The sequence below is a fragment of the Festucalex cinctus genome, chromosome 2, assembly GCF_051991245.1.
Source record: "Festucalex cinctus isolate MCC-2025b chromosome 2, RoL_Fcin_1.0, whole genome shotgun sequence".
In the NCBI taxonomy this organism is placed as follows: domain Eukaryota; kingdom Metazoa; phylum Chordata; class Actinopteri; order Syngnathiformes; family Syngnathidae; genus Festucalex; species Festucalex cinctus.
In genome coordinates, this window is record NC_135412.1 from 37472 (window position 1) to 62959 (window position 25488).

The window sequence follows — 25488 nt, forward strand, 5'->3', positions numbered from 1 at the left end:
TAATTTGAAATCCCTTTTTTGTTTGATTTAATTTTTTTTGATTGCAAATTCCTTTTTTTGTTTGATTGAAAATAAAGAAACCAATTTCTCTCCATAAAACACTGTCCTTACATGATTTTGTCCAGCAGGTGGCGTTAAACCCATGTTGCAATATGTAATTATTTCTTGACGTAAGAAATGATTTTGTGGTTTCCTTTTGATGTCGATGAAGGACCCGTGACATTCCTATTCCCTCCAATATTCCTTATGACGCCGAGGATGAATATGCTGTCAGCCTGCCACATGCATGTGCTTTGAGTTGATTTTTCTCGGCAAATATAGGCTAGAGAAGCGTCGCAGCGGGCTTCTGCGAGCGCTCCAAACGCTCCTTGGCGCTTAATTGGCTGCTGATGAGGCTCTTTATGACGTCATCCCTCCCCTCCCTCCTCCTCCCCACCTCCATCACCTCCTCCGTCTTTCTCTCCTACCCCAACCAACATGGCCGCTAAGTCTGATGGAGCAGCGGTGGCTGTGGAAGATGACAACCCGCCCAGGAGCCTCTCGGAGCCAGGCCAAGCCGCCGCCGCCGCCGCCGCCGCTTACGCCACCTCCAACGCAGCCGCCGCCGCCGCTGCAGGCCGGCCCCGGCGTGGCCCCCCGGGCGGGCAGGCGTACACGCTGCTGGACTGCTGCTGGGTACTGTGCGCCCTTCTCGTCTTCTTCTCCGACGGCGCCACCGACCTGTGGCTGGCCGCCGACTACTACCTGCGAGACGACTACTGGTGGTTCGGCCTGACGCTCGTTTTCGTCGTGGTGCCGTCCGCCGTCGTGCAGGTTCTCAGTTTCAGGTGGTTCGTTTACGACTACTCGGAGCTGAGCGGCGCGGACGGGGCGGCGGGAGCGGCGGGCGAAGCGACCAGTGACGCCGCGTCAGGAACCAAGGACAGCGACCAGCGAGGCGCGGGCGCGGGCGCGGCGGTGGCGGTGGCGGCCAACGCGACCGCCGTCCCCGCCTCCTCGTGCCAGTCTGCAGCGACCGAGAGGGGCGGGCGACCTCGGAGATGCTGCACCGTGTGCATGTGGCTCTTTCAAACGGTGCTGCACGCCTTACAGCTGGGACAAGTGTGGAGGTAGGACATGCGTGCATGCTTTGTGTGTGCGTGTGTGCGTGCGTGTGCGCGCACTATGCTGATTTTTGTTCAATGCACACACACGTGTCTGCAGTCTGCCTGCGCACACACCTGCTGTGATGCGTTCGTGTGTGTCGTGTCATATGCATGCACAGTGGTACCTTGACTTGCGAGTTTAATTCGTTTCGTGACCAAGCTCATAAGTCAGTATATTTCTCATCAATATTCCCTAATGAGACGAATAATAATGCCCACAATCCATTATAGCTACCCAAAAATCACAACAATTTTTCTATATATTTTCTTTTAACAAATAAAAAGATCCTACAGCATTGTATTAAAAAAAAAAATGCAATGAAGTAAACTGGTGTCATAAGGTGTAAGCTAAGCTCTGTAAATACAGTATGGACAAGCCGAGTCACAACAATAGCAGTAGTAATGTTGCATTTGTGCCTTTAAGGGGAGTGGCCTAGTAGGTGACATGAGGAACATGGCTGGTTTGTTTTCTTGAGCTGCTAGTTTAGGCCAGGGGTCACCAACCTGCCTGAAACTGAGAGCTATTTTGGGTGCAAATGATTATGTGAAGGGCTACCAGTTCGATACACACTTTTCAAATAATATATGTGCTCAATTGATCTTCAATAATTCATTTATCTGAAGACACGGATCATGTTGATTTCTTGCAATATTTTGGAAACATAAATATCAATATACTTATAAATGTCTGCCATTTTTTACATTTCAAATGATGACTTCTGCAACATTCCTAGAAAATCACAATGTCCCGTCTGTGGTGAGCTATTTGTAGAATGAGTGGGCTACTCATGTGGTCCTTGGGGGAAAGCTGCTGCCTACTGACACTACATTCGACACTCCAACCTTTTTTGCACTAGAGACTAGGGCGGGGCGTTAAATTGAATTAATTTGATTATTATTATTATTATTATTATTATTATTATTATTGTTAAGTCAATCTCTGGTGTAATAACCTTATTTATTGATTGATTGAATTATTTTATTATCTGTTCTTATTGCTGCTGGACATGTAAATTTCCCAGAGGGATCAATAAAGTCAAGTCTAAGTCTAAGTCTAATTCATCCATTTAAAGTGCCACAATGTGAAAATGAGCTAAATTGTGAAATCGAGGTGCTTCTAAATAAATACACATCCTGTCCCTTGAGCGGCTCGCGTCTGTTTACGCTCGCTGTTTTGGGGTCCTTCGTTTGGCGGCTGACTCGCTTGCTGATGACGTCACCCTACTATAGCGAAGCTGCGGTATGTGACATCATCGGAAGGCGCACAGGACCCCGCAACAGCCGTACAGGAAGTTCACATCACGCGGGTTTTTTTTCCTTTTCTTTTCACTCACACAAACACGTACACTAATTAATTCATGCGATGTGTATTGCGCACGAGTTTGAAGGCAAACGCAAGAGCGGATCTCCGCCATAACGTCTGCACGTGAGCCTGACGCAGAAGTTGACTGAGGCCTTTACGCGGTCTCGCAGGTGGGGAAGCGAACCCACGCCAACTGCCAGCGAAGGCAAGTGATAGTTACACACCTCCAACCAGAGCCCCACATCAGCGGCTGTTTGCTCCTTCGGCCAAACGCTACCTCTATTATATGGAAAATTGATTAAAATCGTAATCGTCCAGAATGACAGAAAAAAATCAAATTTATTTTTTGGCCATATGGCCCAGCCCTACTAGAGACTGCTTTGGCGTGAAGTGATATTTTGACAGACTACTTAGAAACAACAACAACAAAAGCAGTAACAAATGATTAATAAGCATCCAACTGAATTCTTATCATTAGCGTTGTTTCTCATTCTTGGGGTTTATAGAGTCGACTCATTTTGTTTTGGTCGCCACCATTGCTGAAAATCCTGCTTCACAAAAATATGTTGGAAATCAAAACAAGGCAATTCTTCAAAGGCTCGATTGTCTTCGCGACACATACGGTATGCATGTGGTACAGGCTTGCTGTGTGACATTCACCTGAAAATCATATTTTAAATAGGACTGCTGATATTCTCTTTTCAATGCAGCTGTCTTTTTTCTTGAAAGTTTATGTTCTTCTTCTTATTCTTATTCTTCCGTGTCATCATTTGGCCTTTTCACCATTCCGAGGAAGCCATCCTCTTTTTTTTTTTTTTTATGTACTGATGTTTACAAGCTTGTGGGTGGACTTTTTCATAGCCATTTCACATGGCCGAGACAAGCAGTTTTGACATGTACAAAGACAAAGGCAATTGGACCGGGTTTTGAAAATAAACCTCTTTTGGATTCTGATATATTTAAAGGGTGAGTAACATGAAAAAACAGCTGTTTGAGCTTTTAGCCATGTTAAAATGCTAATTCCTCACTCAGAACACAACCAAAGTGGTGTTTTCCTCCATTTGTCCCACCCCTACACATTTGGAAAGCTGTGAATGTCCTCTATAGAGCACCACAGGAGTTCATATGCACTGGGTGGGAAATATTGTGCTTTAAAAAGGTCCAGAGGACAAATTGGAATTGCTGCTCATCAGGAGGATAAAGCACGAAAGGCGGGTACACAAACATTTTGAACATCATAGAATCAACAATTTGTATGTGCCTGTAAGACAGTTTTAGGTACGATCCCAGATGACAAACAGTTGGTATGTAAGTGTGCGTTTCTTTACAAGGTGACGTTGCTAACTACTAGCCCAGCAGGCACATTACAGTTTTTCTTCTGTTTTGCAGCTCTGTGAGAATGTTTATTGTTTAACCACATTATTGTCTGTAAAAATGTTTCCATTTTTTTACTAGGCTATTGTCGTGTAAACACACTCTTGATTTTCCAAGCTGGCAATACAACACAGACTGACTTCCATAAACACTATCGCCAATAAATGACTTTACAGCTACAAGCGTGTAGTAGTATCACTCACACAGATAGAAGAGCATAAATATATACATTATCAATGAGTGTCTACGCACCGCCACAAGATGATTTTTGCTTCTGAACAATTGCGGCAGTTTCATGCAAAGTAGCTCAGGGGCATCAAAGTGGTAGTAGTACAAAAAAGCAAAATACGGTCATTCACGTTGGCGAAAGGAGACCTCAACCAAGGCTGAATACAAGCATCTTCCTTTTCAAACGTGCACGTCTCATTTTCAGTGTGTTTGTCCTTAAAAAACAGAAAAAAAACGTTGTAATTCCTACCACAATGTTCGTTTTAAGTTTAACGGTTCATTTTCTGAGCTTTCGAGATTTCTTGTTGGCAGGCCAAGTTCTTCTGGATCCTTTCTTGAGAGAAATGTCTGTATAAAACACTGAATAATTGAAAAAAAAAAAAAAAGCCATATATATGACGTAAACATGCATGAACTTGCAAACTCCGCACAGGAGGACCAGAGAGGAGATTCATACTTTTTGGTATTTTGGCAGATAGGGGAGTAGTGTTAAATTATTTTTGTTTTTGGATCATTGCTGATTGTTTTTAACAGGCAAAAACAAAAAAAAACAAAAAACAAAAAAGTGATTGACCTTGACATTTAGTGGCTGATATTCATAATCAAAAGGATTCTTAAGAAATAATCCTTGAAAATTGTAAGTAGGACAAAGCAGTTGAAAATGTGCTCAGTCGGACTGGGAGGGGCGGGGCTTAGCAGATATTGTCGTCTTGGGGCGGTAGAAAGAGAAAGAAAGAATTTGAAAGAAAAAAAATATCCCAATTGTGCTGTCGTAAAATGTTTTATTGGACGCTGTCCCACTGCCAAGGACTCCCCACAAATTCATCCCTTGGAAATGTATGTGGACTCTTTATATAAAAAATTACTGACATCAATAAATTAATAAGCACAAATAAATCCATTCAACTCTTTTATATTGGGCCAAATAATTATTTTCAATAACATACTTTGTGTGTGCTGCAAAAATGAGTTACCATGTGAGAGATGAGTGGCCACACCGCAGTATTAAAGATTGTGATTCACTTTACGCCAGCTAAATTTGAAAGAGCATGTGGGAGTTCATATAATTACATGCAGAGACGGTAATAAAGTGCATTAATAATCGACAATAACATGCTGAGAGATGCACATTAACAACAAACTGGCTGATGAGAATCGTGTGCTTAAACGACACGCGATGTTCATCAGAATATGAGCAGGGGCTTGTCACGTTGGGGGGGTGTTGGAGGCAGGACCCAAATGCAGGGGGCAACAAAAACAGGGCAAGGCAGGGATGCAAGTAAAAATGGGTTTAATTAACAAAAAATGTAAAGCAGGGACTATGGAAAAAATACAAATGAACAAGGTCAAAAACAAACTAATGACGAAAACACGAGGGCAACGAGGCATGGCATGGATCACAGGAACAGTAACAATGACAGGAACAGAAACAATGACAGGCACAATGACTCAACAAGAACTGAACGGAAAACAGGGGACTAAATACACACAGACTAATTGACAATGACTAGACACAGCTGGGAAAGACACAAGTGGCAAGGGAGCTGATTGGTCAACACAGTGGGAAGGGAAGACACACTCAGGTGGACGTGATTACACATGACGGGACAAGGGAAGAGACAAGGAATACATGACAACCAAAAACACCAAAAGAAAACAAAATCCCACCCCCACAAAACCAAAACATGACAGGGCTCTTGTGTGGTGCAGTTGTGTTGTGTTTTGTTTCTGCAAACTACAAGCAAAAAAGTAGACATTGAAGGCTTCTCTTATGTTACGGGTCAAATCGACCCATTTGAAGTCATTGTTGGAAGTAGTTTTCATTATAAAACTTCTGCTTGGCGTATTATGTACAATCAACATAAAATAAAAAACAAAACACGATTTGTACCCATTTGTTATTGCATTTTTGTTGTGTAATTAAAATCCCCCCCAAAAAACTGGAGTGTGATCTATGAGAGGAAATATTAATTGAAATTGATAGTGAATGAGTAAATGTGAGATTAAAAACAATGTTTCTTGATTAACCCCCCCCCCCCCCCCCCCCAAAAAAAAAAAAAATAAATAAACTTGGGCAAAACCTGGGTTAAAATGACCTCGGAATATTATTGCTTTTCCTGAGAACAAAACACATTCACAAGATTAAAATGACACATGACAGAACCAGAGGGGGAAAAATTAATATAACAAACAAGTATTGAATTTGGATCATACACATTTCTGACACATTTGGATGACTAAACACGCCCCAGGTCAAAGTGATCCAGGATTATTATTCCGGAGAAACAAACATAACACACATGTTGAAATGAAGTATTGCCTTTGTTACTAGTGAGCGTGTTTCCACACAAAAAATCATTTCTGACATTTTTGTATAGCATGCCTCTGGGGTCATTTTGACTCAAAGACATAATTACCTGAGAAATGAACATGACAAACTTGTCAAAATGGAAGTATTGGATTTGGACTACAAACATTTATGGCTGACTAAAAATGCCCCGGGTCAAAGTGACATTGCGGTCCGTCTCAAGTAATCAGAACAGGAGGGTTAAATTAATTTCTCTCTGACGGTGTCAATCAAAACTACACATTATTAGACTTTTATTATTATTATGGCTCATTCAAATATCAAAGATTATTTCCTATTGTACTACAATCCGTCTTCCTTAATTCAACTCATAGACTGTAATTGTATACTTGATGCTGACCAGTTTCGGCGCAAACGCGCCATTGAAACCAAAATAGAGCCGTGCCTATCAACAAAAAAAAAAAGGAAATCTCTACTTTTGCGTTTGTACTCCTCCACTGCACATTGGATTACATAAGAGAACGCAGACGATCCCTGAGGGGATGCATTGTGGTCATCACAAATCACACAGAAGATGCAAAGAGACGATCATGATAAGGATGAAAATGAGGCATTTGTAATTGTTCAGGATGTCAATTTTAAGACAATTTGCTCCAAACCAGATCAATCGATCCCAGGGAGTTGAACTGGCTGGAGCGGTTCCAAGTGGACCGATCGCTTCAAGTGGAGCACTGCCAGCATGTGCGTGTGTGTGTGCGCGAATTATTGCCCTCACATTTCATTTGAATTTCAGCAGCCTGTCAAGTGGACGCTGTTAAAAGTGTTTGCTGTGGGCAACGCGAATGTGACACTATTAAATGAATAACAAAGCTAACAGGTCCTTAACTGAAGTGTTTTGATGAATTTTGTCAAAAGTTGACAACTTCCTACCTGAGGCAAAATGTCGTCTGTGTTTTTCCTCCATTTATGTATTGGAATACATGAGAACCATCCGTTGGCGTATATTGCGTTTTTTGCCTCGTCAACAAAATTTGTCAGCTGACGTTGAATTGTTGAGTTGTCCTTTACTCAGACATTACAATGGCTTAGCTGCTGGTGATGTTTGTTTTTCGTTGTTTTGTTAGCGTAGCAAACAAGCGGCGGAGCTTGCAGTCGTCTGTAGCACCTATGCTATCAGGCAAAGGGAGATAAGCTACTGGACTAGTTCTAGATTCGATGAGTGGAGAAAATACCAGAGGCAGTAACTTGAACGTAAGCCGGCAATTTACTGTGAACAATGAACAAGACAGACAAGAAGACAGTAGGAAAATATATACAAAAATTGGCACATCAATTTACAGACTCAAATTCCACTTTCTGTTATGGAACACCTTATGTTGATGTAAGGAGTTATACAAAAAGTTTTAAGTTCAATCTATTTTCTGATCCTGTTTTATTTCTATTTTATTTTATTGACCGGTCAATTAGTTTAGTTTTGGGTAATAAGCCTATTATTAGTCACTTAATTTTAGGTTTAAGCACACCAATAGGTTCACAGTATTAACCCAAATAAATTTCCAAAATGTGCAATAACACTTCAAAATTCACCTGAGTGCTCATTCACAATATCACAATTCAATTCAACAATAGGAAAATGCAAAACAACAAAAGAACAAATTTCAAATGTCCTTTAGCTTAGCAACATCCCATGTGTCCATTCGCAATGTGTTGATTGCACACGCTGTGCTCTCAAAGTTCTGTATATCCAAAGGAAGCAAAGGAAAATTCCAATTCCTACCGCGACCTTGGTAGCAACACGGTTACAGTGAAGATGAAATCACGTGTTGTCCTGTGATGGTTGTCGGAATCGTAGTTCGTTGGGTAGCTCCGAGATTTGTGTTCGAGTCCAAAGCAGGTTTTTTCCATCCGGGAAAAAAAACCTGGCCTGTAGGTTAGGCCACCAGGGAGAATACAATTAGTCTATTTACTAAAATACAACATAACTACTAAATAACATACAGCTATTCACACGGCTGCGTGTCGAAGGAGAACATAACATGGTGCCTGCTCTTAGCACTAAGCCACTCGTATTCACCACCAACAGGCAAATTTACACAAAAAATAAACCAATGTAACAAAAATACAATACACAGGGGGCACTTTATATTGACAAGAAAACTCGAATTACTTCCAGTTATCATTCTCTGCGCTTCGCGAACGACATAAATGCCGAAATGAGGCTTGCTGCGTCATAGCAAACATTTTACAACTACATGTAATGAATTAAGAAAATCGACTTACCAAAACTCGTCTAGTTAAAGGTTTTAGTCCTTCAATAATCACACCCTTCCTCAGGTAGGGATAAAAAATGAAGGCTTTAAGTAGAAAAAGTTCTTTAGTTCAACGATGTTGCACCAACGGCAATCTGTGTTCAATGCGAACCTCTCAATCCAGTCTGCTCCGGTAGACTGTGTGGTGGGGGGAGGGGCGGTGCATTGAAAACTTTATTGTTCACAAAAAGTACAATTATGCATCTAAACAAAATTGTTTATCTTTTGAAGTAGTATTACATATTCACGTATTTATCACGATATATTTCTCAATATTGTTTCACATTTTATTCAACTATTTAATTATCTTATTTATATATTTATTTATTAGTCTTTCACATGTTACTCCTAACAGGGGTTACACGTCTGCTTAACTTTGGTCTCACCGCTTGATGGTGCTTCATTACGGCAATAACATCCTTGCATATGAAGCTGTCACACCTCATTTTGTCTTCAGTGAATCAAATATTGCATTTCAGTCGTAGCGATTGTGTCACACCAGGATGCGTGTAGTGGGACGGTGGTCCTCTACTACTAAGCCTGTCTTGTACATCGTGTCTCTAGTTTCTCTTCAAGTTGAGATGCTGCACAGTGTGAAAGCCTGCAGGCGGACCACCTCCTGGAGCACTAACAAATAATCCGACTTCTGGTCAAATTCAAATTTTGCTCCAGGGTGCCGACGGTTTACACAGTTCTCTGCCGTTAATAAAAGCTACAGCAGCAATTTGTTGACAAGCTGACCAAGGTGAAGTGCAGTTCAATCAAAGAACATTTCCGTAATGATGAAAACAGGTCTGGCGTATGTTAAAAGTTACCCAATAAAGCGTGCAAATCTGACCCAATCTTGGTGATTATGCAGACAAGCGCAGGCTGACGGATCTGCAATCACGGCCAATCAAATTGGCTCCTTTCATCTCCTTTAAATCGTTAGGGGTATTAGTAAAATATAGATTCATCCGGACATTGTCATACTTTCCTGGCAATTTAATATTGATTCAGCAACTTCCTCTGAATCGGTTTCCCTGATGGCCAGTGAGGTTCGCTTTGAAGGTGATCCGCAGTGTATGTGCGGAAGCGGCTTTCAATCACACAACAACATCGTGACAAAAGCAAGCAGCAGCCTGCAACAAGTGCCTTTTAAATTTGACGTCGAGGCTCATTTTCTCCCAAAGCTCCAAAAGTACACAAGTTTGAAGTTAGTGAGAGATTGTCTCTTACATGTGAGATTTGGACTTCCAGTGTGTCCGCCCTCTACTTAACGATCACTTGTTTCATTGAGAGTAAAGAAATATTACGTTTACGTGACTTTACTTTCAAGACAGAGCTGTCATCATGTTCTTTACTTTTGTAATCCATACTCGCAAATAATTATTGTGCCATTTTTTAAAATGAGAATTTCCTAGAAGTGTCAGGATTCTGGACGTATGGAGGACCCGAGTGCACAGGCTGAAGACAGGTGAACAATACAATATTTTGAGTCAAGGTGTTGGATATTGAGTTGGACAGGGGTGGATTGTCCAGTTCTGGTTTGCAGAAGCGAGTCCAAGTCTCGCTAGTGGCAGGAAGGTCATCTGAGATTACGAGATGTGAGGCTGGGACAAAAATATGGGAATACTTGATCAGGCTCAAAAAAATGGCTGAAAGCACAAACTATAGTTCAAGAGTGTTGATCTGGCAATGACTTGGGGGGTTTGGAACAAGCGTATGGTAATTAATTGGTTAATTGGTTCTGCACGGACACTTATTGCTGACGGACTCTGATTCACCACTGCTAGCTAAGATGCTTCTTTGGGTTTGTTTGTGGTCTCTTTAGGCTGAAAAGGGAGAAACTTAACATCGCTATACGTCTTATGTTTGGAACAAAGCAATCCGTGTCAAAATCACTAAATAAATAAGAGCTTGAATGAATTTATTCATTCATTTATTCATTCTGTGCGTGTGCGGTACCGTTAGTATGCTGCATCAATGCCATTGTAGACTTCGACAACTCAATATGTTTGAACGAGACGAGCGAATACATTAGGCTTAGTAAACATGATGAAGATGAAGCGCTATTTAAGTGCAATAATATTGTGATCAAATTGGATTTTTCATTATGTTGGACTATGAAGTGATTTTTAGGAAAAGTACACTAAGTGATTTGAGTTTATTCATTGTTAATTGTTTAGCATAGGATTATTTTGTTGCCGTTTTGTGTAATATGTGCATGTGTGCAGAAGATAAGGAACAATTAATATTCATATCTACGAAATTCAACTCAGGTTCAACCTTAGTGGACTTCCTTTTTTTAAATTGTTTTTGGGGGGCGGGGCTATGGGGTATATGCCACAGAAGAGGCGGGACTGTTTTTTGCACAACAGTTTGTTTCCGGTTCGGTTTGCGACGTGTGGGCTGCGTCAAAAATACTTGCGCTTCCGACTTTGCGCCCCTGGGTTGCGCGTTCGCAACCCGGACTGGAAATAAACTATTGTGCAAAATCACGTCCAGCCTCTTCCGTGGCATATACCCCATTAGTCGATTAATCGTTGAAATAGTTTGATAGGCAAGTTTTTTTTTGGCTAGTTCTTCAACTGTCCAGGTCTCGACACCGCGACCAATTCACCCGCATATGCGGCCAACTATACAGCCTGTGCTGGTGAAAAATGAATCCAGTCGCACGGTGCCAGTACATGTTTTAATGAGTGGTGAAACGGCTCAAAGATGATGCGTAAAAGCGCCATGTTTCGGGTTGTCATAATCCGCGGAACGTGCTACAGAGGCCAACTTCAAAATAAAAGCTTTCCAAATAACACAATGACGTCAATTTTATTTTGCTCTATTGCAGTATGAAAACTGTGTTACCTTGCGAGCACAGCACTTACTGCTCCACAAAAAAGCCTAGCGACAGCAGGAGACTTGAAAGTCCCCTAGAAATTGCCCAATTGGAAGATGAGATGCCAAAAATGTGTGATTAGCGATTAGTCGACTTCAATGCCTCGTAGTAATGACGCCTCATGGACTCGTCTTCAGTTATTTGTTGTTACTCTTTTAACCCTCGATAGAGTCCCGCAGCGGCTCGCCACGCGACAGGCAATCGGAGTTGCGATGCGTCTCCCTGGCAATGGCCAGCAGCGTATCAAGCAATAGTGTGTTTTGACAAGGCTTTTTTCTTGAAACATGTAATGGCAGCGGTGCCCGAATGCACAGAGGCTCATGTAAAATTCAATAGAGTTATTGATTATGAATAAAAATATGCCTGCGGGGAAAGTGTTGATGATCCGCAGCCACCTGCCTATCTAATGTTTGTCTGTCGGCCTCTGCTGAATAATTCACCGCAGCCCTCTGGGGAGCTGTCAATCAAATGTCCTGCGTGTGTTTGTGTGATGGACATTTTTGGTCTCACTGCTTTTGGCTCTCCATGCCTATAGGTATGCAAAAGTCAGCTCGCATAGTCTTTAAAGAAGACGTACATATTTCTTTTACACTTTAAAGCAGTTGCCAGGTGTTTTTACAAAAAAGCTAAATACCCTTGTGTTTTATCTTGCTGAAATTAGCCATCCCCTTTGGGGGAGCCGGCCATCATCCCCTCCCATATCCACGTTACTCTGAAGTCGAAACCATGATGGGTGCAACTTCCTGTAAAACACCGGAAGTAGCAGTGAGCCATTTGTTAAACCGGCTTTCGTTTCCCAGAGCAATTTATTTGGTCGCTTTTTCTTTCCTTTTTGAAATGATATAAGCCCACTTAGCATTTAAAAATGTCCTGCATAACTTGTTGGAGATGTTGAACCTGTGGTGACAAAGAGCTAGGTTTTGAACATCCACCCTGAACGAAGAGAAAATGTTCTTGTGAGAATCGGTACAATTTCTACTTGTTGAAGCAAACTTGAGTGTGTGGTAATAAAGTGAGCACCTGTGAAGGTAATGAAACAAATGCTTCCTATGGATCAGAAACATGGTCTTGGTGGCCAAAATGTAAGCGAGTACATAGTGTCCCTTGCCATAATTATGCAGTATAGCCTATGTCGGCCCACCTGTGGCTGAAATAGTGAAGCCGACTAAATCAAAAATGTTTGATTGAATATGACCCCATTTATCGCACCGGCTAATCTGGGCTCAGACTGCATGACAAGCACGTCGTCTCCAAGAGAAAAGGTGAGGAACATGAAATGATTTGATTTATGACCACAGCCTTCATCTCGTGCTGGATAAGCATTCCAAGCTAAAATGTGACTCAGTGGAGCGCAAACCTCCACCAAGGTCATTTCTACCAAGCAGTCGCGTCAATTTGAAGGTTTGGAAGGTGAATCCTGTTGTGTCTTGTGTGTGAAAGCCACCAATGAATTCAACAAAGATGAAGCCAACACCATAAAGCTGATGACATATCTGTTATCAGGTGAAAATTGCGTTTGATCGATAACAACTGTTTATAACGCTACTTGAGGAGCCACCATGGTCTAAAATATGATCTCTATCTCCACAATGCCACTCAAAAGACAGATCATTCATTTGATATTTGATATGCATTTTGTCGAGTAACCTTTATACTACATGTACAACGTCATAATCACTTGTTGGATGCCTGATAATTCGAGCATTATAACATGTGGTCGTCTAGTTTAGTTGTGCCTCCTAATCCTTAGTTTTGGTGTCATTTCCCTAATTCCCTCGTTTGTCGTTTTGACAGGCAGCAGGGGTGGCCTTCATTGGCCTTTACAGATCATCTCGGCTTCTGACTTGTGTGTGGAATTGTGTTCTCCCGTTCCTTGGGTGGGTTTTCTGTGGGTATACTGGGTAACGTTCAAATGGAGTAAGCCTTCAAATTTAAAAGACAGACAGGAGAAGAGAGTCGATATCCCCGCGTACTGTAATTTTCCTGCTACGGTGTATAGCCAACCTCTGTGGTACGACCGTCTCCAGTAAACGTCTGCACATCTTCACAAGTGGCTGGAATGAGTTACCAGCTACTCCGCAAGGGGCAGCAAAGTTCGACTCGTTTTAATGAAGCGCTCCGTCAGAATTGCTTCAAGTTAGCTGTGGAATTAAATCTTAAACAGCTGATGCTGTTTGAAAGGCAAACTGTGCTTAAACTATTTTGCTGTTGAATGGGCTCTAATGGTTTTTGGGGGCCATTGAAGGCAGACTGAAGGAAATCAGCTGTAATTCTCTGCAGCTTTTATGAGATGAACCACTTTTGGCCCACACGAGCCGAAAAGCTCTGTGACGCCTCATAGGATACACTTCAATCCTTAACGCCGCATTAAGAGATAAAGAAGGGAAAAGGCAAATAGACTATGCCTTCGAACGTGGTTTTGTGTGTCAAATGTTGATGCAGTGGAATAATTAAGGCCCACCACACACTGAGCGACATGGTGGAAATCGACTAAAGTGTTGCAGAGTATGCGGGGTTCTGCCACTAGTTTACATTAGTAGCGGACCATTGGCCACGGGTTTCGCTGCAATTCAAAATATCACGAGTAGGATTATGATGAGTAAGACTCAACGGCAAAAGGCATTTCCAAACAACTGCTTAACGCATTCACTGCTGCCTACATTTACATTACTGCCACTAGCAAATAACTCAGTTTTTCAAAAGGTAAGCATGGAAGAGAGTCTCGATCAGATTGTCTGTTAAATTCAGGTTTGTAAAAGTACTGTAATAACAAACAGATTCCTGGCAGTGGTGGTGTTGCAACGCTGGGGAATAATGTCCGTTTGTTATGATAATTATGAGAGTAAGAAATGCCAACACGGCAGAAGGTAGAGTCGTAGAAAGTGTTTTACAATTAAAGCTCGGACTTGCACCCAAAATACAGATTTGCTTTTCTTGTTTACAAGTACAGATGACTTTCAAATGGAATTGTCATTGTACTTTTCCGGAAAAAAAACAAAAAACAAGTCACAGTCTGACGTATGAAAAATCCAATTTGATTAAAATGTTAAGGGGTAAAGGGAGTGTACTTATACACTACTCACAAAGAGTTTGGGATAATTGGCTTTCAGGTGATATTTATGGAAAATGTCAAAAGTTCACGCTACAGTGATATCATATCATGAAAGTGGGGCATTTAAGAAGAAGGATGAACCGGTGATTTTCTCATCACAGCCGATTCAAAGAAAGAAACGTTAACAATTTGGGGTACACCACAACAAAAAAATTTCAATGTCTCAATAAGTCGTCATGTGCCCTTGATCATCAATCACAGCTTGACAACATCTCATACAGCTTGACAACATCTCATATTGTCAGGTCGTCGAGGTTCTGGGGTGCAAAGTTTCCAGCCTCTACACGGCGACTCAGTTGATCCCACAGCTGGAGCATTGTCGTCTGTGAGTTTTGCTCTGAAGCTCCTCGTTAGAGAGCACCAACTTGGGCAAAAAGTACTGCAACATTTAACAGCTGGACATGTGCATTCAAAAGCATAGAGGTCACATTTGTCATAGACTGTGGAGAATGGATGTGGTGGATGGAACCAAAGGCGAAGAAACCAGGCAGGAATGAGAAGAACTTTATTGACGGGAACCGAGTAGATGACTGGACTGAACGTGAACAGACTGGGCATGATGTGGACAGTCTTGGCAAGGGTCACGGGAGGTGCTGGCGCCCATCTCAGCTGGCTCTGGGCAGCAGGCAGAGGACACCCTGGACCGGTTGCCAGCCAATCGCAGGGCACACAGAGACCAACAACCATCCACACTCACAAGCACACCTTGGGACAATTGGGAGCGCCCAATCAACCTGCCATGCATGTCTTTGGAATGTGGGAGGAGAGCGGAGCACCCGGAGAAGACCCACGAGGGTACGGGGTGAACATGCAAACTCCACCCAGGAAGGCCGGAGCCTGGACTCGAACCCGAGTCCTCAGAACTGGGAGGCGGATGTGCTAACCAGTCATCCGCCGTGCCGCGACGCGTCAACACCACTGACTAAATACAACACTAATGAGACACGAACAAGACACACCTGGGAAACACAGCAGGTAGAGGGCACTAATTAGCAACACATACGGGCAGGGGCTACACACACAGGTGGACGAGGTCAGCTATGACGAGACTAGGGGAGACAAAACCGGACAACATAAACACCCAAAACTAAACCAAAACCCAATACCCCAAAACCGAAACATGACACACATTAATTTGACCTGTTAAGGTTTCAATGCATTTTAGGCTCGTCCTGAAGTTTCACCTGAAAGCCAAATATCCCTAACTTTTTCTTTGTAGTGTATAACGCTTTATCTGCACTTTCCAGTGCCCAAAGCTCTTTAAAAAGACCGACTGACTATGAAACGTAAAAACGGCAATTGAAAAGCAAACGAACAAGAGATGGCACATTTGTTGCTGGCCTCTTAACTGTTTTGAATGTGACTTAATTGACTTCACTTCACTTCCTGTGTATATTCTTCCTAAATGCTCTTTTTTGAGGCTGCACTTCTTTATGAATGTGTCCCCAAAACAAGCTAGAAAAAGCCCAAGAAAAAAGGTGAGGTACACTTGCATAACGGTCGGAGGTTTAAAGTCCAGAACCTGCAACTTCAGGCACGCTTTTCACCACACCGGCGTCAACATTCTAAATTCCACCGTATTCATCTAGATCAGTGCCAGCTCCCGATTGAGTTTGAACATTGTACGGGGACAAAGATTTCTTTTGTCTTACAAACCCCATGTGACCTTGATGCAGCTTGTGTAAAAAGAACAAACACGCTGAGAACGGCGCAAACTGTAAGCATGCGCACGCACGCGCGCACCCACGCAAACACACAGCTGTAAATGTGCACTAGGTTCCAGTGGTATAAATATATGCATTAATATTCTGGCTGTGTAAATGCCTTCATTAATATTCTAGTGTTTTTTATATTCACTAATATTGTCGTGGTGGAAATGCTTGTTTTTACTGTATGTTGTAACTTTGCAAATGCAGACATAAAACATTTAATTTGCTCATATTCACATTAACATAATAAGTACATATGGGAATGTAGTCTGCATGCACTACAATTCAAGCCACATCTGCTAAGAAACTAGCTGAACTTGTTTGCATTCTCTAGATGGAAATACAAAATGTTTTCATTTGGATTGACAGTTGGCACTGTGCGAATGTGTCCGATTAGGCGTCTTTGGCGCACATAATTCGATAGGTGGTTGGCTGTGTCTGCTGTGATGCAGACTCCGTATTAGTCTGTCGTGATTTACCAGTCAATTTACGTTGACTCACCTGTGGTCATGACTCACAGCTCATGACCATCGGTGAGGGTCGGAAGGAAAGAACAAGATCCTGGATACAAGCGGCCAAAGCGAGTTTCCTCTGCAGGGTGTTGGGGAATCAATCTTCATTCGAGCTTTTCTTGACAAACAGTCGAGTCCGTTTACCTACTAAACACATATTTGTTTTTGTCAGGAATGGATTACGATACTTCCTTTTACTCTCTAGTGAAGAAAACACAATCTGGGGAGAAGGGTAGTAGTAGTCGTAGTGATCTTCATTTGTATCGCGCCTTTCACAGATAGGGTCCAAGTTTACAAACAGTGAACTGGTTGTGACCAGTGAGGGGACATCTGTGGTTATGAAAGTATCTAAATGAGCTCATCCAAGCACAAAAATGTGTATGACTGCATGAAAAATGAATGTTTATGGGAACAAGAAACTTGAAGAAGCAACACAGGGAAAAAGAGAATATTTGTGTTGTTTGGGTGCATTTATATCAGCCATTTTGTTGGTTTTGTTTGATGGATGTTGCAGTTGAATTGGGTCCGCCCCCATCTTGGTGACAGATGAAATTCCCGAAGCACCAGGCCCGAACAATCAATCACCGACCTTCCAGCCTGTTTGCCTCAAGCTAAACTTGAAAGGGCATAAATGAAGCGCTTTTATTCATCACACTTCATTCAATTCTGATTTTTTCACTTTGTCCACCCCGACACATTTGACAAAAACATTGCACTTTCTTCACCGCTGAATCAGACATACAACAAAATGGCGTTCTCCCAGCTGTATAAGCTTTATTTGAACCGCAGCTGTTCTTGCCACAGGTTCAATTTGTAAGCCATACGAAATTTCTGGGGCTCTTTGTGTTAACTTGAAGAAATGGTTTCGAGGATCCTTGGTCAGTTTTTGTGCTGCTCTTGTTCATTTTGAGCAGTTGAACTTGTCAACAAGGTCAGGACAACACAAGATTATTCCTTGCTTTCGACAGCTGCATCACGACAATACAAGGAAATGTCTTCAGTTTTGCCCTTGTGGTTCTTTTAAAGCTGCTTTGCTGTGTTGAGTCTGTGATCCGGGTTCATCTTTATCCAGCTCACAGTATGCTTTTGTGTAATTAGCAGTCAAAACAACCATCTTGATCATAATAACTTAGAACAATAACAGTGTTCGTTAGAATTCATCTTCATGTTTAATGTTTTGTTTTTGTTTTGTTTTTTATACAGGAGCAGGTTCAACTATAACACAAAGTTGCCCGAAATGTGCAAATAAGTACGGAGCACTGATACCGATACTCAGACCCTCAGGACTCACCGATACCGATACCAACTGCCGATACCAGTAGTACATTTTGACAAATAAAAAAAATCACTAAAAGATACTTTTAAACAAATATATTTCCTTAAATTATGACAAAAAAAACCCAGCACAGTCACTCTTCAATAGTCGTAACGCTCAAAATAAAACACAAAAATGCTCTTTTAGTTTAAGATTTACAAATTTGAAGTATTTCCAAACCGGTGAAGTTTTGGTGAAAAACTACTGCAAGCTAGCGCCACTTACAGGCAAGGCGGACTCACTTAACGTCTTTCCCCTCTGCCATCGCTCGCTTGGACTCGTCTGCGTCACGAGTACACGAGTACTTGAAAAAAAGGCTGGTATCGGTACTCGCCCATCCCTACTAAGAAGCAACAAATCCACATTCTGTTTCATATGTAAAAAACAAACCAAAAAAAGGCACATTGTGACAAGCCAGTCGTGACACCGATTTTTGTCTGCAGTATTTTTGCTTCTGTGTTACCATTTGAGGTCGGCAACTCTTGCGCTTTCTTGTTTTTGTTTGCATTCTGCCCTCCCTGAACGTGTTGTTCAGTTGGCAGATTTCTCACATTTCTCCAGATGAGTGTCCACAGTACTACTCTTGCTTCCCGCTGTTTCTTTATCTTAAATGTTCATTTAAAGAGCTTCCAACACAGCATCGGTGCCATTATTATGAGCCAAGCGTGAGTCAGCTAGCTTCATACTGATGTCATTTTAAAATCCATTACTTTTACTTAACCCATCTGCTCCCAAAAATGTATAAATACATTTATTTTAAATATTACCAGTGTCCCAAAGACGTATTTGTACTTTTCTGTTTGTTTGTTTTTATGCGAAAGCATACAGAAGGCTTTGATGCAGCCTTTGCACTGAAGAGAACATCCATCCATCCATTTTCTTGACCACTTACTCCTTACAAGGATCGCGTGGGGTGCTGGAGCCCATCTCAGCTGGCTTTGGGCAGTAGGCGGGGACATCCAGAGCTGGTTGCCAGCCAATCGCAGGGCACACAGAGACGAACAACCATCCACACTCACAAGCACACCTAGGGACAATGCGGAGCGCCCAATGAACCTGCCATGCATGTCTTTGGAATGTGGGAGGAGACGGGAGTACCCGGAGAAGACCCACGCGGGCACGGGGAGAACATGCAAACTCCACCCAGGAAGCCCCGAGTCCTTAGAACTGGGAGGCGGACGTGCTAACCTGAAGAGAAAAGTTGAAGCAATTTTAGTTATTATGAAAACAGCCAGTAGGTGGCAGCAGAGTATAAGAGATCAACAAGGCCCATGTTGAAACAAGCCGCAGTTTTAAACAGATGTTTGAATACTGATGAAACGTAGCTATATTCTAATGCTAATTGCTGCAAAATGGAAACAGATAGAAATGTACTTTTTTTCCTGATGAAAGAAGAGACTCTAATGTTTCTTTTTGCAGGTTCCATGTTTTTACAGCAATAGAACACAATATTCTGTGGGCCTTGCAAAATCAAGTCAAAATCCAGTAAAACAGCGAGGGGGGGGTTGCTTCAGTGAAAATGGCGGGGAGTTAAGTGTAAATGTACAAGCAATTGTACATGATGAAACATGGAAAGAAAGGGGCATGATTTACATCTTCAATGGTGATGGTCGATCACCGCTTCCCGTCTGTGTTCACTTTCCATGGATTTTCTGTGGGTACACCCTTATTCCAAACACGTGCATTTTAGGTTCATTGAATAAATACCATGGCTTTTCTCCATCTTAATTCCGGACAGCTGGTGTATGAATTTTTTGACATGACTTTTGAGCCACACCTCACCATGCCAGATGCAAGAGCAACAACTCGTGGCGAGTTGAACGCCGGCCTGCTTCCGAGAATTATGATGTAAAGCATTTAGCCTTTTATATGACAGGCTTTGTTGTAAAACTTCATTATGCATTGTCTCTAATAATCAACCGAATGTGTCACCGCAGCAATGAAAGCAGTGGGAGTCACTGAGCAACGTTCGTTTGATGTCCTTTCTGCAACAGCCGTTGTTGGAGCGCCAATCAAAGGCAAACAAAAGACTTTCTTGTTCTTTCTTTCTGCTCGTCACAATAAGAAGGAGCTGACGACCCAGGCGGCAGGCAGTCCAGCAACCGCCATCTTCTCCGGCACTCGGCTCAATTAAGATAGCAAGACGAGGAACGACTGAGCGAGAGCGAGGAGGAGGTGTGAGAGCTGCATAAAGATAGGAAAGTGGAAATGGGAAGCAATTAAGATGAGTCGTTTTTCGATTCAGCTTGAATAAGCGAAGTCCAGGCAAAGATGACAACGACGAAACATGGATGAGAAAGTTGGACCGATAAGATGATTGCGAATTTCCCAAAATCCTGTAGCGAAAAAAAGGACGCAAAGCAGAAAGATAGCAGATGCTAGAAGAGGAAGTGTGAACTGTAATTAAGAGAAACAACAGTCTATAGTCAAGGTCAAGGTTATGAGTTTTCTATGAGAATGAACCATGAGAATGAGCGGCTATGACAAATAAGCCCAGTCTTCAATTTCCAGCTGAACAGTTTGATTCATTTTGATTTGCATACTGTATTTTTACTTCCACCTTTTCAAACATTGTGAAGGTCCCTCTATGAAGAAAATGCCCTGAAGGCCGAGAAACATTTTTGCTATGGAACGGCATCCCATTCGTCACTCGTAGTAGTTGAAGGGCAACCAGCTTGGTGATGTTGGCCACTAAATGAAAACATATCAACAATCCAGTAATTATTCATCAAAAGAAAAACATTCCTCATGCATGGAGATACAGTATTTTTGTGACGTGAGTAAGTGAAAGCTTGTCGAAAGAAGAAGACATGTATAGGCTGGAATATTAGCATAAAAAACCTGATGAATAATTGAATTTCTCATGCAAAAATACACATTTCTGTCTTTTTAGGGCCAGAACACTGACGTTATGTTTTGGAACTGAAAATGAAATTTGCCACTGCTGGGGAAAAAATAATAATATTGGCACACAGAAGTACAGCAATGACACACAATAACTATTTAAGCAGTAATAAATTATCTTATAATTAAATAAGTAATTTGACATGTTCAATCAAGGTGGATCTTCTCATTATCATCACAGGTGTCTTCAAACTTGTAATCAGTCAGTCGGCCCATTTAAAGGTTGACACGTAATGTACTGAGATTATTTGTGTCAGGATATTCGAAAGACAGAAAATGAATAATTATAGATAAGTATGTGAAAGGTAAAGGCTGTAATTCCCTAGTAATTCCCTTTGATGATCACATGACTGCAGTTGCACCTATTATTCAGAAACTCAAGATTCAAGATGGTGTCATGTAATGAACCTCCTTGGATGTTACTGCAGGAGGAAGGCAGATGACAAGAGATGGATAATACCAACGGCACACGTTAGTCTTCACTTCATTGTGCTTTGGGAGATTTTTTTTATGGATGGTCTCATTTTTTAATCACAAAAACTGACATTTGGGTTTGTCCACTTTTTATATCCAGAATAAATTGAAGATAGACTTAAAAGACAGATAAGACACCGTGAATGCACTTGCACAGGCTACACCAAATGGAATAAAATATTTGTGATCATCTGGCACGATGAAGCCCTGAGAGTCACCCTGGCAAAGTGCTTTGATCTGAATCTGAGCTTCCATGCCTGCCCCAATTGTTCACTGTGCAGACCGGGTTCCCCTGCAGGAACACCGGCTGACATTTACATCATCAAACCGCCCGTGTGTGTGCAGGTGGGGGTTCTCCATTACTGACCATGCAGTCGCCTCTTTTGGAAAACGTCTTGGGAAAACCTCTGGCCTCTTCTGAACAGGAATGAAATGAAATGAAATACGTTGACGCACATTTGGTCAGCATTGGAATCAATGTATGTGACTGAATTCCCTGAACATGTCCAAAACTTTTTCCCCTCCCAGAATGTGAACTTGCTTTGATTTGACCTCAAAAGTGAGCGCCGCAATCGGCGTTCGTTCCTCCTGGGATGCTTGCTTCGACCTGCCTTGCTGTACTGAAGCTTCGTCTGCATCAGCTGCGCTTTCCCGTCTTTGCGTCATGCGTCCCCTCCTCAAGTCTTTGTGGAATGTCGTCATCCAGGTGCAAGTTTTTCCTCGTGTGAACAACTGTACGACTGTCTGGTTGTTTAGAGTGTTATGATTAGCATCACGGGAGCAAAGTAAGCATTACTTTTACATTCTTCCTTGCACTCTGGAAGATACGTACCTTGAGCCTCCGCGTAAAGTTATGTGTGCTTACACGTTGCAATAATCCAGTTTTGAGTCCTATTTTGATATTTTTTTTTTTTTTTTAATCAAATTTAGTGAAGACCCGATTATGGGATGCCTCTTATAGATAGTCATGAGCAATTATTGGGGTGAGTTAAGAGTGATTTTTTCCCCCCTCCCTGGGCTTGTCAGAAAATGATCAGGCTGACAATCATAAGAGTTAAACCTGTTAAATATTTAAACTCAGAACTCCTCAGAACAGATTGAAACCACATGCAGGAGGTCGTTTCATATCCGATTTGAACGCGTCTCAGTCTGATCAGCTCAAAGTAGATTCACTAAAGGTTTGCGTCACCTTTGCGCGGTGAAAACCGGTAAAAATGGAACAATCCGGGAGCGCCTAATTCACTAAACACGCGCAAATGGGGAAATCCGTCACTAAGTGCTCTGCCAAACAGATTGCGTCACGGTATTTGCACGTACGTAATTTAGGTAATTTGCATACATTTAGCACATAATATGCCCACCCCAATGTAAATGAGACTCATTGATATACAATCGGCGTCTAATTCACTAACGCCAGCGCTAATAGCCACAGTTGGAGTTGGAGTGACGCAAATAATGTTTATGTAAACTTGGCGCTTCCTCGATGACAGCAGTGCATGGTGGCATGGAGATGGCGCTCGTTCCCCTCAGCCTGATCATGCAGGGGGGTCGACATTTTTCTATGTTGGTTTACAACACATGACGTCAGCATAGATGGTGGGGGGAGATTTTATTTTATTTTACGATCATTCTTACATGCCAGATGCAGATACTATATGCCCACGTCAACCTCTGAAAATATATATTTTTTAAATGATCGCACCAATAATTTGCACTTTATGAATGAATGTTGTGGTTGTGGTCCTCTCTGCTCTGTTCAGCTTAATGGCGCTCGAAACGCTTCCTCGGTCCAAGCTGGCTTTCTGATCATGTCGTCTTTCTGGCAACTGTTACTATAACAACCATGTTGTTGGCGCAAATCCGTTGCCGTGTGTGGTGAATCAGGTGCAAGCTGTCAGTTTTGTGGGCGTGTCTGCGCCGGTATATGATTGGAGAAATATCCTTAGTGAAAAGGTGGTTGGCGCTCTTAGCGGACGCAGCGCATTCATAGTGACTCTTCGCCTCAGGACGGATTTGACGGTCTGTGACGTCACTTTACGCGTGCAAAAACCAAAGCACCCGTGCTGGTTCGCTGGTTCGGTTCGCTACCCGGCCGGTTCCTCGCACGCTCTCCTCTCGCGCTCAATTAGAAGTTCAGTGACAGTTTAGTTTCCGTAACGTTACTTGCGCTGAAGCTGGTCTCGCGACCCAGTCTGTTCTTCACTTGCGCAACCGGAAATAGTGAATGAAATGGAAATATGGTCATACAAGCAAAGAAAAGCGCTTAATGGGAGGAAGGGGAAGTCCGGAGCGGTAAACAGCCTCACATACGTAGTCAAACACGACACGCGCTGGGCGCTGCCGAGCCACGTTGTTGCCACAGCAACCTGACTGGTGGGTCAATAATGTGGCTCGGTCTGAACAGGGCCAGTTTGAATTTGGACACATGCTAAAAAAAAGTCTGCCCAAAAAATCAGATTTGAGGAGGAATCCGATGCCTGATTGACGCCTGATTATCCCATCTGACACGAGCGATATACGAACACACGAAAGGAGCTGCGTGGATCAGGGAGGAGAGTGACTGACTTTCTCCCAAGCTGAAGGTCGTGAGTTGGTTCCTCAACCCTTAAGTGACTTTTGTTTTGTTTTTTCAGTTCTTTATTTTACTCTTCCAAGTGTAAATATTACGCTAAAACTGAGTCCCACTCTAAATAGAGTCAAATTTACTCTACAGAATTGACTGTGTCCTTTGGTTAACTGCTATTTGCTATTTGTTCTGGAAAGTTGATCTCGGTCAAATGTGCTTCTTCCTATTTGCAACATTATGAAGCATAATGGATATTATTGCTTGGATGAAACCAAAAAAATGGCTCAGACTCTGCAGTGTCGGCGGCTGGGCACAGTGCAGCACTTTAGTGAAATGATGCTTAATGGACCATCTTTAAGTGTAAAATTTAAATCAACTTCAGTGGTCAATGAACATTCACAGGACCTTTAAGTCATTAAGCACTTAGAGTTTTATTTCCCAAATCTTAAAAGAGGTTCCTGTCCAGTTAATTGTGCCACAATCTGCTCTCGTCTCTTTTCATCTTCATCTGCTTGCCTCTTGTTTGGCTCATGCGGTTACAGCAAGACGCACGCTGCTTTCTTCATAATGTGAATTCCTCATTACAGTCATTCACATTAGCCATAAAGACATGAATGGAGCAACAGCTGCAGACTCGTGCACGCTATCCGAGCGTATATTCCGCCGTATATTCCTCTTTTCACGTTGTTGTTGTTTTTTTGTCTTTTGTCTTGACCTGTTTGTCCACATGATCCTCTGCTGCTCATTTCACCTCCCAAATTAGAAACAGCACCTCCTCCGCATCCTCCTGCCGTCCATCCTGTCTCCAAGCTTCCTTTTATCTGTGGGTGGAAATCTCATTCTCTACTTTAGACTGTTTCCTTCCCGCTGTGATTTGGCCACTTTTCAGCAGCAGCACAGACGATGCGAGTGTGAAGATTCAAATTGGGTTTGTAGTGTTGCAAATGATTATTTTGTTTTGCTGATGAAAAATAATAATAATAATAATAATAATGATAAAATACATGAGCCATTCCATCAGATTGGTGTCATTTGCGTTCCCAGGAAATTCAATGTAAAGCACAATAGCCTGTAAAATATGCTTTATTAATAAGCAGTATTCTATACATTGGTTTGCCAACTTCATACAGTTCAAAACAACGAAAAAAAAAGTACCACGAGTCATTTCAATCTTTTAGCACTGCAATATTTTTTACATTTGTATTACTTCTCATCCTAACTCTACTTTAAAGCTAAAAGCGCACAGTTGTTAGTACTTTCATTCCTGTTACTCAGTTGAGCAGTACCATAAAAAAATAAATTAAATGAAATAAATAAATAAATAAATAAATACGTTGCTTGTGAGAGGGCTGTGCAC

The 25488-nt window shown here is 42.1% G+C and overlaps 1 protein-coding gene across 1 annotated transcript in view; it reads left to right on the forward strand.

Moving 5' to 3' along the window:
* The first annotated feature begins 314 nt into the window (after positions 1–314).
* Positions 315–25488, forward strand: part of LOC144013234 (XK-related protein 7-like) — a 39817-nt gene continuing 14643 nt past the window's right edge. The window contains exon 1 of the mRNA XM_077511826.1: positions 315–1109. Coding sequence (XP_077367952.1) covers positions 478–1109 — 632 coding nt within the window. The 5' untranslated portion in view covers positions 315–477. The remainder of the gene's footprint in view (positions 1110–25488) is intronic.